Genomic DNA, 12,873 nt, shown 5'->3' on the forward strand with positions numbered 1-12,873 from the left:
TTCCCTTTCAAGACAGATTCTGTCCAAGCTGCCTTGGTACCGGCTGGGGGCAGGCAAGTATCTGGAGCTCTGGAAGGTTCCTGGCTTGTCTGTCTGCCTGGCCAGATCAGCTTTGCTAACAGTGTCTGGGCAGGCAAAGATGCTGGAGTTACTTCCCTGGAGATGAGGTCCTGGCTAAGAGAGCAGGAGGTGTCACAGGCACTGAGCAGCCCGACAGGAGGACCCCACACCCCCTCCCAACAAGAGTGGGCTGGGATCCTTTCTCAGGTGCAAGCTGGGCTTTGGGAGGGACCTTTGCTAACCAGCCACTGTCTTCCCTTTCTTCAGTCAGACACTCAGCTGCAGATAAAGATTATGAGGATGCTGATAGAGAAGCCTTTTGTAGAACTGCAGCAAATTCTTCCATCCCATCCCCTGAAGAGCAGGTTCCCTGACAAGGAGCTGTGCCAGAGTCTTGTCAAGTGAGTAGGGACTCCCATCCCCATCTCCAGGTGCCCCTGGGTGGGAACACCCAGCTATGTCCCCTTCTCCTGAGAGCTCCCTGTGTCTGCAGAGCTGGGAACAGCCTGGACTCCAGAAGGGGTCTGGTCCTGGTGGCTGTGACACGCTGCATGTGAGCAGCGGAGTGTCCTCCCTTCCCCAGCACCACGCTGAGCTTTGCACTGCTCAGCTCCCCACAGGTGTGGGGTTCAGTCCCTAGAGCTGGGGGACCCAGTGCAGACCTTCTAGCCCTTCCAGGCAGCATAGATTCTGTCCCTGCTGCTTAGCTCTGAAAGAGACAACTCCCAGCTGAGGTCTTGCTTCCAACTAACAGCTGTGCAGCTGTGACACTGAACAAAAGGAGAAGGGAACGGCACGTGTCAGCAAACCCTTTAAAACCCAACATCAGATGGTTTGGATCCTGGTGGGGTGACAGGGCTTATCTAGGTGACTTGGCCTGTCCCTTTGCACCATCGTGATGCAGCACAAGCACGGGAGCTTCAATTCAGGAAGGAGATGCTCTGCAGAGCAGCTCATGTGGTCAGGTTGCAGAGCAATGAAGATTTCCTGTGCAGGCAAACCTTATTCCTAGACTCCAAAGCAATTTCAGGCTCAGGCTGTACACCAGGCTAGGCAGTTCCACTGCGAGCAGTGGAGGCCCAGTGGACTCACCTAGACTGGCTTTTCATGGCAGATGAGCTGTGGCCAGTGTCCATTTTAAAATAATTTTATTTTCAGGTACCATTAGTAGCTGATCAAACCTAGGACCTGCACTTCTCCTGACTTCCCAAAGTTATTGCCAGGTGGTCAGGCCATGGGTTTCATGGGCTTGAGCTGAGTTTTGACAGCAGTGAATAGAGAAATAGCCACTTTATTTGTATCCTCCATCCACTTGGATGTGTAGCCAGGCTGTGGTTTAAGGACTGTCCTTATTCCTTGCAGAGTTGAGCTGCTCGAGTATGTCCTGGACATGGGCCCTGTCCTTAAGGGTTACACTAAGTCACGCTCTCTGAAGATCACCAACCCTGGGCAGATCCATGTGTCCTTCCAGGTCGATGTATCTGTCCTGCAGGACACAGGTAAGCAGTGCTGGAGACACTTCCTGTGCCCTTGAAGGAGGTGTCTCAGACAGATTAGCTTAAGCCCCTGAACCTGGGGAGGTTTCTGAGCTTTTTCTTCTCAGTGCCCCTGCTGGGAGCTGTAGAGGCAGAACTCTCCTGGCCAGCCATGCCCAGGGACCTGGCCTGCCTGTGACTGCCCTAACGCTTCAGTGCAGGGGCCAATGGTGACCATCACCCTGGTCACCTCTCAGCATCTTCCACCCTTGGCTCCCACAAGCAGCAAGTTTCTTTGGACACTCTGTGGGCTTCTTTTGCCAACCAGTGGGGTCTGCTGTATTTTGGAAGTGCTTTGTTTGGAGTTCACACAGGTTCACAGCACCTGTATTCAGCCTTTACTGAGGAAGCAGCCTGTGAGATCCTCTGGTGGATCAAAAGAGGTTTCCAAAAGAGGCCTTGAGGCAAGGCTGCCCTTCCATCACACAGCGGCTCACTGTGTCTGAAGGGTGTTCAGGTGCACTCTTAAGATTTTGTCCAGGTCACAGCACAGCGTGGGGCTTTTGCCACACCTCTCAGCCAGGACACCTGTAAGGCCTAAATGCTTGGACACATTTTGTGTTTTGTGTGTATCTCAGCTGCTTTGTGTTCATCTGTTCAAGGTTTCAGTGTGGGCCTGGACCAGATGATTTGCCTGCCCCCCAACAACAGCGTGGACTTCGACGTGCGCTTTGAAAGTGCCCACAAGCCATATGGTGACGTGGAAGTGGTGCTGCCCATAGAGGTACCACAGCTCTTGGGGCAGGCAGCAGGCTGGGCACAGCAGCAGATGTCACCTGCACGCTCTGCTGAATTCTCTGTCCTTCTCCAGGTGACAGAAGGCCCTATGTACAGCATCCGCATCCGTGCCACTGTGTCTGAACTGTCACTCACCCTCTCCAAGAACAAACTGCAGTTCTCTGACATCCTTGTTGGGGACTGCCAGGTTGAGACCATCCGACTCTTCAACTGGTTCCGAGTACCCTGCAAATGGTTCATTGCTTCCAAGGAGCCTGCTCTGAGGGTAAAGCACAGGCAACCTTGAACACAGACCTTGCTTGGTTGGGTTTTCTTTGTGACTCTTGCCCTTTCTGCTCTGTGGCTGCTTGAGCTCTTGGGTCTACAGTGTGTTTGAGGAAACTTCTGAGGGTCTAGATCAAGGCTGGTTTGCCTCAACCTGTTCCATTAGCTGATGCTTTGCTTTGCTGCCATCTTCACCCATTCCTCCTCCTCCTCTGAGGACAGTAGTTCCCTATCTGCCTGCCCTGTCTACAGGGCTTCCCTCCAGCTCTGGGCTTTGGGGCCACACTTGGTTTGGCTGTGGGTGCTCTCAGCACCGTGTCAGTGTCTCAGAACACAAGGAGACCTCACATTATTGATTTCTGTGCCCAGAACAATCAGCACGAGCCCTGTCCCTTTCACGTGATGCCCTCCAAAGGAACCCTTGATCCAGGAAAGTGGCAGAACTTGCATATCCAGTTTACACCTGAGGAGGAGGTGAGATTGGCGGGTGTCAGCCCAGGAGGCCTGTCAGGGCTATCTGGAAATGAGGGCCTGGTGCAGAGAGTGTGGTAGGAGCTCTGCCTTCACAGGGAGCCTTCTGCAAACCCCGTACTCAGCGTGGCTCAGTTCACCCCACAGAGCACTCCCGTGAGATGTGCTTTGAAATGCCCACAGGGAGCTTGCACAGAGAGCACCAGGGCTCTGAGGCTGCCTCTTGGCACATGGGGGGGATGTGCCCAACTCCCCTCAGCCTGCCCCTTGCCTGGCTGTATTTGCAGCTGTGACACTCAGTGCAGAGCAGCTGCCCACTCACAGAGGATAATCCTGGAATGGCTCATCCTGCTGCAGGACTGAGAGACCAAACAGCCACCACCCACCTTCCTGGGCACGGCAGGACAGTCACCTGTAGTGGGGTGCTGCCAGCAGTCCCTGGGGCTCTGGCCTGCCTGCACATTCCTGTGCAGCTGGGGATTCAGCTCAAAGGACAAAGCATTCCCAAAAGTGGTTTGCCTGTGGCTGCTGGGTCTTGGAAAGTGGCAGTGTGTACCAGCATGGACACAAGTGCTTCTGTGCCCACACACACTCCCAGGGATCTTTTAATTGCTCAAGAAATGTAACCATCTTGTGTCTGGCTTGGACCAGAGCCAAACACTAAGCAGAGAAGATGGCCCTTATTTCTGGCCAGCAAGAGCTCATTTGCCTCTCTCCTGGAGCTGGTGTTTGCCTGATGCAGCAGTGCCAGGACTGTGTCTGGACACTGAAACCCTGAGGGCCTTTCCCATGAGCACTGCACTCCTGCATGACTAGGTGAAAATGTCTGACAGGCCATTGTACATCCATCTGATACCCAGTTACAGTGCACACCAGCATTCATCCCAGTTACTCAGACCCAGACTACTACAGATGCTCTAGTCCCTAGCATAAGTAAATATCTGGTTTCCATTCACCTTGGAGGGACTGATAACACCCTGACCTTGGGGCAAGCATTGCTGTATTTGGGGTCCTGTCATCTGAGACTTCATGGATGAGTTTTCTGCGCTTTCCTCTTTTTAGAGGTCTTACAAGAATGAGCTGGAGCTTATCATTTGTGGGAGCAGCAATCACTTAAAGCTGCACCTCTCAGGACAAGGTCTTGAGCCACGGTTGGAGTTCAGGCCCCCAGCACTAAAGATGGGATGGATGCTGGTGGACAGCGATGGGGTGGAGGCCACAGTGGTGGTGAAGAACCCATGCAACTTCTCCATTGAGTTTTATTCCCTGGATTTTGATGAGCAGTACCTTGAGGAGGAGAAGGTGAGAAGTCTGGTCCACATGTACACGCTGCCCAAGCTTCACAGCACTCCAGCATTCCCAGGCTTGTGCCAGGGAGATGGAGGCAATCCCCAGGGCAAAGCCAGCTCTGCTGACATGCTGTGGGGGGACCTAAACTAAATAGTTTGTGTTGTTGGGAGGAAGGGAGGAGACAGAAAATGGGTTTGTTGAGTCTTTGTGATGAAAGGCAAGAAAAGGAATCTTGTGTATGGCTTCTCTTCCCTCCACACACAGATCCTGCGGATGGCAGTGGGGTCTGAGTACCAAAAGAGCTTTTTTCTGCCTCCACGTGCCGTGGGTGAGACACTGCCTCCAGACGTGCTGCAGGACCATGAAGCACAGAGGAGGCCAAAGGCTCAAGAGGCAGAGCTCAAGGCCAGGGCTGAGGCCAAGGCCATGGGCAATGCAGCAGCAGGTCAGAAAAACAGTGAGGGTTTGGTGGTGTCTGTTTTGCCTGTGGTCACAGCAGGGACTCCAGCCCATACACCCTGAACTCTCTGTCACCTTGCTCTCCAGGGAAAGCCCGTGCTTTTAGCAGCTGCCTGTTCCCCAGCTTGGTGGAGGAACTCTTGGCTGAAGGGCTGTGGCATCCTCTTCCAGTCCTGAGTGCAGCCAAAGCAAGCTCCTATCTGCCTCCCGTAGACTGGGGAAATAATCAGGATATTTCCTTGTGTCCCTTAGCCACAAAGACTAGGGCTGGATGAGTTCCTCAGCCAATAGGACCAGGTCTAATATCACTGGCTCTTTTATATTTGCACCTTCCTAGCAGCAAAAGAACAATCTCATCTTGCTTTCACCGAGTCTCCTTTCCTGGGATCTGAGGGCATGGGGAGGATGGTGAGGATCAAAGGTAGGCAGGAGGCTGACTTTTCCCCCTGGTTTTGCACTGCAGCACGTCACAGAGCTGTCCCGTTCTGTCTTGAGTCCATGGTGAAAGAGGCTGGGAATCCTGTCTCTCGGGCTGTCCTGCGCCACCTGGGCATTGACCCGGACTCAGAGAGCTGCGAGGCGCAGCCCCACCAAGGAGGGATGGTTGTCATCATCCATGGGCCGCCCCGGGCAGGTACGTGAGCTGCAGCCCAGGGCTGCAGGGAGAGGGACGAGCAGGGGGAACACATCCTGGTGGGCCACGGTGTTTAAGGCAAGTCCTCAGCTGAACGGGAGGTGGAGATGATCCACTTGGCTCTAGCATTCAGAGTTTGTATCCACGCTGCAGCTGCCTCCCTCATGGCCTCCCCTGGAGGGACACTTGCTTTCCCACTGTCATTTTAACTTTGAAATTTGTTGGAGGTTTTCCAGGGCCTGTCCCTGCAATGCCTCCTGTGCCAGTGTCACCAAGCAGTCCTCCTCTCTCTCTCAGGAAAGACAGAGATAGCAGCAGGCCTGTGTCAGTATTACGACGCTGCTTACGTGTCCATCGACACCGTGGTGAAAGAGGCCATGGCCAAGGACGGGAGCCCAGCGGGGCTCCGTGCCCGGGAGCTCTGCACCCAGGCTGCCCTGGAGCTGGAAGGCAAAGACGAAGGTGATGCTGGTAAGGAGAAATGCTGGTAAGGACCCAGGGCCAGTGCTTGAGAAACCCACCACCACTGTCCACTTCTTACTCAGAGCAGCAGTTTTTCAGTCCTTGGGTTTCTCTTAGGGAACATGGGTGAAGTGCATCACTGGCTTGCCAAAAAAATGAAATCAATTTTAAGGGCTCAGAAAAAGGTTCTTTTATAGCCCCCTTTGCTGCCTTTCTTGGCACATGTTCGTGTTTCTAGGGGTACCAACTGCCCAGGAAGTTTCATAGAAGCCTCCAGTCTCATATGGAGAACAGCCTAATGAGCTGTGTAACCTGGCAGTGGGTGTAGGTAAATCTCTGGAGAAAAGAGCTCATCTAGGGCTGGTAAAGCATGCCTGTCTCTTTCCCAACTATTTTATATTTCCTCAAAGCTGAATTGAGCCTTCTTCTTATGGGCAGCAGGCAGAATTGCTGCCCACCTGAACAAGGAAAAAGCCTTCTGAAGTGGCTCATTGAGCACAAGAGGACTGACTATGCATGTAACCTCGCAAATGAGAGGAAGGGAAGGACAGCCTCCCAGAGGAATTTCCAATGAGAGACATGCTCCAGATGAGCTCTTTTCTCCAGAGAGTTACCTGTGGCCACTGTCAGGTTACACAGCTCGTTGGGCTGTTCTCCATGTGAGACTGGAGACTTTTATGAAACTTCCTGGGTAGTTGGTGCCCTGAGCCCTGCAGGGTGAGGCCAGACCTGGCTCGGTGCAGGGGGAAGTTTTGCAGTGCTCAGTTTTGAACCTGGCTGGGTTGGGAGCTGGTGGAAGGAAGAAGAGTCTGGGTCCCAGCTGGGCTTTTCCCACAAGGAGGATTTAGCTTCAGTGGAGATGGGTGATGCAAGTGTGGCAGGGCTGCAGGTCTCCACATGGGAATGCAGGATGGGTGCAGTGTATGGAAACAATGCCCCTGGAGGACAAATCTCTGGTTTGATCTGCAGGGGAACTGCTGTGTAAGCAGCATCACCTGCATGCACAGTTGTTAGGAGGGACATAGTGCTGGCTTTAAAATCAAGTATGGGATGGTGTGCTTTACCATGCTGGTAAGAGAAGCAGGGAAGGAGCTGCTTCTGGGAAACAGTGCTGCCAGTGCCCAGCAGACTGGGGAAAAGAGCCATGTTCCTTCCCAAGGCTGTGCCCATTGCAGTCAAAGGTGCCTGCTTGCTTTACAAAGCCCCCCTGAACCATCTGTTCCCTGTACAGATAAAAAATCTCAGACCAAGAATAAACGAGCCTCTGGGGAAAAAGTCAACAAGAATGTCAAAGAAAAGACCCCTCCATCACAAAAGAAGGAGTCAGCCAGCAGACTTGGTAAACATGACATCAAGGTAAACATGATCTGCCCTGGTTGATGCCTGGGACCTTTGCATTGTCTTTGAGATGGGCAGGGGCCGCTTGCATTGGAGGCTCTATGTGGGTCTATGTGCCATGACTTGGGCTGGGAATGTGCTCTGGCAGACAGCTCCACTGGCTCTCAGTGGTTTGCTGGCAAAGTGCAGTCCTGGCTAGTGTGGCTGCAGGCAGTGAGCAAAGTGCTGGGAGGCTGCACTGGGGCTTGCAAGGTTGGGTCTCTGCTGGCCAAGGGATGGGCCCTCCAGAACCGTCCCCTGGAGCCCCCAGCCTGCACTGCAGGGTTGTTCTAGTCTCCATTAGTGAGGAACCGCAGCTCCAAGCCCAGCACTGGGAGTTGTTCAGGGCTTTCCACTGTGGTTTCTTTTCCTTACAATGGTTCCCATTGCAGTTCACAGTTTCCACTGCTCCTGCGCCCCAGCAGCTGAACATCGTCAGCAGTCGTGGGGAAGAGCTGAACTGCTTGAGCTGTGTGCTGCCCGAGGAGCTGCTGGTGGACATCCTCAGTGAGAGGCTGCAGGTGTGTGGGGTGGGGGAAAAGGAGACATTCCTGCTCCGGAGAGAAGGCACTGAGGTACGACTCAGAGAGGAGGAGGAGGAGCAGCTCTGTACATGCTGCTCGAGGATCCTGGACTGTGTGCAGGGAACCCTGGGGGAAGCTGCAGCTGCCCTTAGTTGGCAGAGCCTAAGGACAGGTCCCAGCTGCTCTTAGCTACTGCACTTGGAACAAGGATAGCTGGTGCCCTGGGACATCTGGGATCACTGTCCAGCTGTGAGGCCCCTGCGTGCAATGGCTGACTTACTCTTCCCTTTATTCACAGCGTAAAGACTGCTCCAAGGGAGTGATCTTTGATGGCTTGGAGAGCCTCTTTGCAAGCAGCCTGGAATCTTCCCTACTCTGTGTACTCAAAGCTGTCAAGAATCGTTGTCATATCTTCATGGTGAACCTGCATGAGGATTATGATTCTTGGAAAACCAGGGAGGAAGCTGAAAGAAAAAGGAAGGAAGCTGAAACAGAGAAGGAAGGTGAGATATCTCCATCCCTCTCAAATCTTTTCTCTCAAGCCCTCACCCTTATCTCTGTGTATCTGGGTTGGCAGAAATGTTTTTATTAATCTTTCTGCCTTCTGCCTCAGTGTAACCAGCACTCATCTCAGAGTTGCAGGAGATCTGAGGTTTTAAGACTCACCTTAATCTCTAACATTAAAGCTTGGGCACAAGTGCCAGCTGCTGTAGCTGAGTGACAAACAACTGTCCTCAGCCTTGGTGCACTTAAGCCAGGCAAAGCACAGGACCTCACTTCCCGGCCATAGCTTGGGAGATTGAATTCTGGAGCAGGGATATGAGCTCCCCAATATCTCCTGGGATGATAGGCTGCGTCAGGAAAAGCTGTGAATCCTTGCAGCTGCCCCAGAGCACCCAGCTCTGCTTGCAGTCACTCATGGTTTCTCCTCTGGTTTGTGCTAAAGATCTGCAATGGGAAAAAGCTCTGCAGAGGAAAGCAGAACATATCTTGCAAATAGATGAGGATGAGTATGATGCGCTCCCTGAGGAGAAGAAAGCAGAAATGGATAAAATAATCCTGGAAAGGAAGCGCATACGGAGGAAAAAGTGAGTAAGCCTTCCATGGGTTACTGCTCTTCCATGGGTTATTGTCCCTGGAGGGCTTCCCTGCTCCAAGGACTCTGAGCTCAGAGGTGCTGCAGAGCAAAGGCCAGAAGCAGCACAGGGATGGCCACTCTGAGCTCCCTGGCTCCCAAGAGAGGAAGGACCTTCTTCTGTTGAGACAGAAGATCTTCTCTATTTGAGTGGTGAGCCACCTGCCTTAGATGCTGCCTGCAGGGAGCTGGGCTCTGGGCTTGCCTTGGCACTGCCTCTAGAGGTGTCTTTAGGTCCATGGTGTTGAGTTGCACCTTCTTCATCATGTCCCTTCACCAAAACAGTGGGATTGTGGTATGGGCAGGTGTGGGGCACAGAGCAAACCTTGCTTTGGGTCCTGGTCCTGCCACAGCATTGCCAGTCCTTGCAATGCTGATCTGCCAGGGTTCTCCTTATGGTGGGACAGCACCCATGAAAGCTCATGTCCTTTAGGCTCCCCTTCAGCTGCAGCAGTGGGCAAGCCCAGGAGAAGCTCTGCTCCAGCAAGGCAGCCCAGCTCAGGACACATAGGCAAAGTGTGGAGGTGGGAGTGTGTGGTGGTTTGACCGGAAATAGAGTTTCTGGGATGCTGTGGTCACCAATAGGCGCTCAGATTCTAATATTGGCGCCTGATGTGGCCATTGGGACATTGGATCCACCTCTGAGAACACAGGGTTAAAAGCAGGGCTGCCCCCTGGAAGGTTCTCTTTGGATTTCAGGCGGGAGAGAGTTTGATCTCTCCCCCAGCCCAGCTGCTGGCTGTGCAGGGAAGGGGAAGGCCACGCGGCCTGGGAGAGGTGGGCCTGACCCTGAGGGGCCCAAGGGTGGAAGCATCGAAGAACTACTGAGAGGTATTCCCCTCCACACACTTCTGGGAGACAGAGAGAGAAACAGCCGTGCCTGAGAGTTACCCTTGATAAACACGTGTGGCAGCACGGCTTAGAAGGAGGAAAGGCGGGGGAGGAGCCAGCGATGTGTCCAGCTGCTTGTGGGAGCTTTTAACACCTTTGTGGACAATGAAAACTTTACAGAACATTAACCCTTCCTAGAAGAGTGATGAAGGTCTGGGCAGAGAGAGAGATGTTGGAAGAATGGAGATGATGTAGTGGCATTTTTTGATGGACTCTTTTTTTTGTATAGCCATGGACTGTTTCCTTGTGATACAGAGACTGCTTCCAGGGGGGGCAGTGCCTCAGAACCAGGAGGATTCAGTGTGGGTACCCCTCGGCACCAGAGGGTGCAAAAAACTTGGGGGGGACAGATGTCCCGAAGGAGAGACTGTGCCTTTTTTGGAATGAGACAAGGCATCCTTGAAAGAAAACCCCAGAAGCAGCCCTGGTCCATGCTCAGTGGTGAGAGCACTGGGCATGGAAGATGTCACGATGGCAAAGGATCTCCGGGTGGTGCCATGTGTGACAAGAAGTCCATGGCACAAAGAAGGACTCCTTCTCCTCTTGATGAACTGAGGATTGAGTATTCTAAAGGGTGGTGCCGGACCAAGAGTTGGTGATTTGGGGGAATGTATCGTATTGGAATTTGGTGGGGGGAGGAGGAAAATGTTGGCCTCAGGGTCAAGGAATGAAGTGCAGGGCCAGCCAGGACTGGTGAGCTCAAGTTTCTGGTGGTGACTCTCAGCGATGTTTTCTGTTTTGTTTGCTGAAGGGAGCTGAAGCAGCTGGCTCAAAAGCTTCAGGAGGAGGCAAAAGCCTTAGAGAGGTGGAAGGAGGAAAAGAAGGGTGTCTCCATGCAGAAGCAACCTCCAAAACCAGCGAAGGAGGAAACCAGATCACCCGAGGGGAAGGAAGCCCCAGAGAAGGGGGAAACCAAAGCCCCTGAGACTGGAGAAACCAAAGCCCCGGAGAAATGGGAAACCAAAGCTGCAGGGATGGGGGAAACTGAAATCCCAGAGGACCAAGCTGAGATTGAGAACTTGATCCTGAGGTTTCAGATTTATGATTCATCGCAGCAGAATGTTGCACAGGTTTTCTCCTGCTGGGACAGGGTTCAGGGTACCGTGCAGTTACCTGTGATCCAAAAGGGAAAGTCTCCAGCTGAAAACAAAGGTCAGAAGACCAATAAGCCTCAGGAGAAGGTGGAGAAGAAGCCTGAACAAAAAAGTGGAGACCAAAGAAGTCTTCAGTCATCTCAGCTGGGGACGCGAAGCGAAGCTGCCGAAGGAGCAGTCGGAGACGAGCACATTGGGGTGCCGTGCCTGGACATTGAGGTCTCAGATCCAAAGGCCATGATTGGGCAGATCCTGAGGGATGGGAAGCTGCCAAGGGAAGACCAGGTAAAACCCTGCAAAGCTCAGATCTTGAGCTTGCTGTGGTCTTGGGCCCTGGAGCATTGTGTTCCCCCAGGTGATAATGGCACAGAGCCACGTCCAGGTCCCTGATGGTATTCCACAAAGACTATCATCTGTGCGGATGGGGAGGTTGTCACCATCCCTCAGATGGGCAGGAAGTGGGAGTACTCTGTGTACAAGTATCCCATCTGTTCAGAGTTTCCCATCCCGGAAATCATAAACCCTCCCAGGACATGGCCATTGTTTTCTTCAGCTGAGTCACTCTCCCAGTCCTGCTTGTAGCTCTTGTGTCTGCTCTGGAGCCTGCTCACCCCGCTGGGCATAACAAAGCACTCGTATTTCATGTAAATTAAAAACCCCATTGCCAAAAGCTCAGTGCCTTCAAAGAAGGAGTTGTGAGGATGAAGGTGACAGAACTATAAACTGGATTTTCTCTTCTGTTTTAGCTGCTGAAACATCTGGGACTGCATCCTGATGGCCCCCCCCTTCCCCCTGCTGCTGTGCTCTCCATAGTCGAGTACCCAGAGGAGAGGCTGGGCTCTGCAGAGCGTGTGGAGCCCTTCAGCATTGTGGCACCAGAAGGTGCTGCTATAGAAGAGGATCTGGTGGGTGCTCCAGTGGTGCTGGCACTGAAGGTGCCAGGGCAGGGACCAGGCTAGACAGGGACAGGTGGGACAGGTTGAATGGAAAGGGAGCATTGTGGAGAGGCAGTGAAGATGTGATGGGGTCCCATATCTGCAGGTCTCCTTTCTGTCAGGGATGGGACAAAAGAGACAGTTCTGCTGGAGACAGAGCAGTTCTGTAAGACAAGAGGGGGAAAAAGCACTTAAAACCATGAACTTCCTTTGAGGAGAGGGTCCTGAGTGAGCAGGGGTGTCCTAGGCAAAACAAACACCAATAAGGGAGACCAGGTCCATGGGCAGGTGGACTTATTCATTTTTTCTCTCTTCCATTGGTGAACAAACCCCCCTTTTGCTTTCCAGGATGGGGATGTCTCAGGGCTCACTTCTGTCTCCCTCTTCTCTCTCCCCTTAGCCCAAGGCCCCAGATGTGAAGGGCAGTTCTTCCAAGGGCCATCCAAAGACAGGTAAAGCAACCAGCAGAGACAGCTCTGCAAAGGAGAAGCATATCTCCACACAGAGAGCAGAAAGTCCCCGGGATTCCTCTGCAACAGGATCCAAAAGTACAGTGGGAAGTGCCTCAGTCCCCACAGAATTCCTCAGGTGAGCTGCACGGGAGGAGGTGATGCCTCTGCTTCTTGGTCCTCTTGCCAAACAAGGTCCATCGTCCCCAGCTCCACAGTGACCCCGTGCCAGTGCTGGGGGATGGCGAGTGCACCCTCCTTGTTCTGTTGGCTCCTCAGCAATGTCTGAAGCCTCCTCTTAAATTGCCAGGCTGAAACGGTACCGGTGGATAGTGCCTGCCCACGGAGAGGTGGAACTGAAGGTCAACTTCTCCGCCAAAAAGCCAGGGAGGTTTGAGCAGACACTGAGGTTTGAGCTCGTGCAGTCAAAGCGCCAGTACGAGCTGCCCTGCTGTGGCACCGGCCTGTACCCCAGCATCAGCCAGAACCCACGGTAAGGCTGGGCCCTGGCAGCCTCCCACAGCACAGCTGCCGCTGAACTCACAGCCAGGCTGC

At 53.2% G+C, this 12,873-nt stretch overlaps 1 protein-coding gene across 1 annotated transcript in view; it reads left to right on the forward strand.

Moving 5' to 3' along the window:
- The window catches only part of LOC131563694 (hydrocephalus-inducing protein homolog), a 60,536-nt gene that overhangs the window by 31,823 nt on the left and 15,840 nt on the right, over positions 1-12,873 (forward strand). Inside the window, exons 29-47 of the mRNA XM_058813810.1 lie at positions 328-461; positions 554-613; positions 1,423-1,559; positions 2,198-2,319; positions 2,407-2,598; positions 2,967-3,071; positions 4,131-4,370; positions 4,623-4,803; positions 5,281-5,451; positions 5,749-5,922; positions 7,145-7,269; positions 7,683-7,811; positions 8,113-8,317; positions 8,779-8,902; positions 10,592-11,219; positions 11,290-11,326; positions 11,748-11,839; positions 12,270-12,457; positions 12,629-12,811. Of these exons, the coding sequence (XP_058669793.1) occupies positions 328-461; positions 554-613; positions 1,423-1,559; positions 2,198-2,319; positions 2,407-2,598; positions 2,967-3,071; positions 4,131-4,370; positions 4,623-4,803; positions 5,281-5,451; positions 5,749-5,922; positions 7,145-7,269; positions 7,683-7,811; positions 8,113-8,317; positions 8,779-8,902; positions 10,592-11,219; positions 11,290-11,326; positions 11,748-11,839; positions 12,270-12,457; positions 12,629-12,811 (3,227 nt within the window). The remainder of the gene's footprint in view (positions 1-327; positions 462-553; positions 614-1,422; positions 1,560-2,197; positions 2,320-2,406; positions 2,599-2,966; positions 3,072-4,130; positions 4,371-4,622; positions 4,804-5,280; positions 5,452-5,748; positions 5,923-7,144; positions 7,270-7,682; positions 7,812-8,112; positions 8,318-8,778; positions 8,903-10,591; positions 11,220-11,289; positions 11,327-11,747; positions 11,840-12,269; positions 12,458-12,628; positions 12,812-12,873) is intronic.

Source organism: Ammospiza caudacuta, chromosome 13 (assembly GCF_027887145.1).
Source record: "Ammospiza caudacuta isolate bAmmCau1 chromosome 13, bAmmCau1.pri, whole genome shotgun sequence".
NCBI classification, from domain to species: Eukaryota; Metazoa; Chordata; class Aves; order Passeriformes; family Passerellidae; genus Ammospiza; species Ammospiza caudacuta.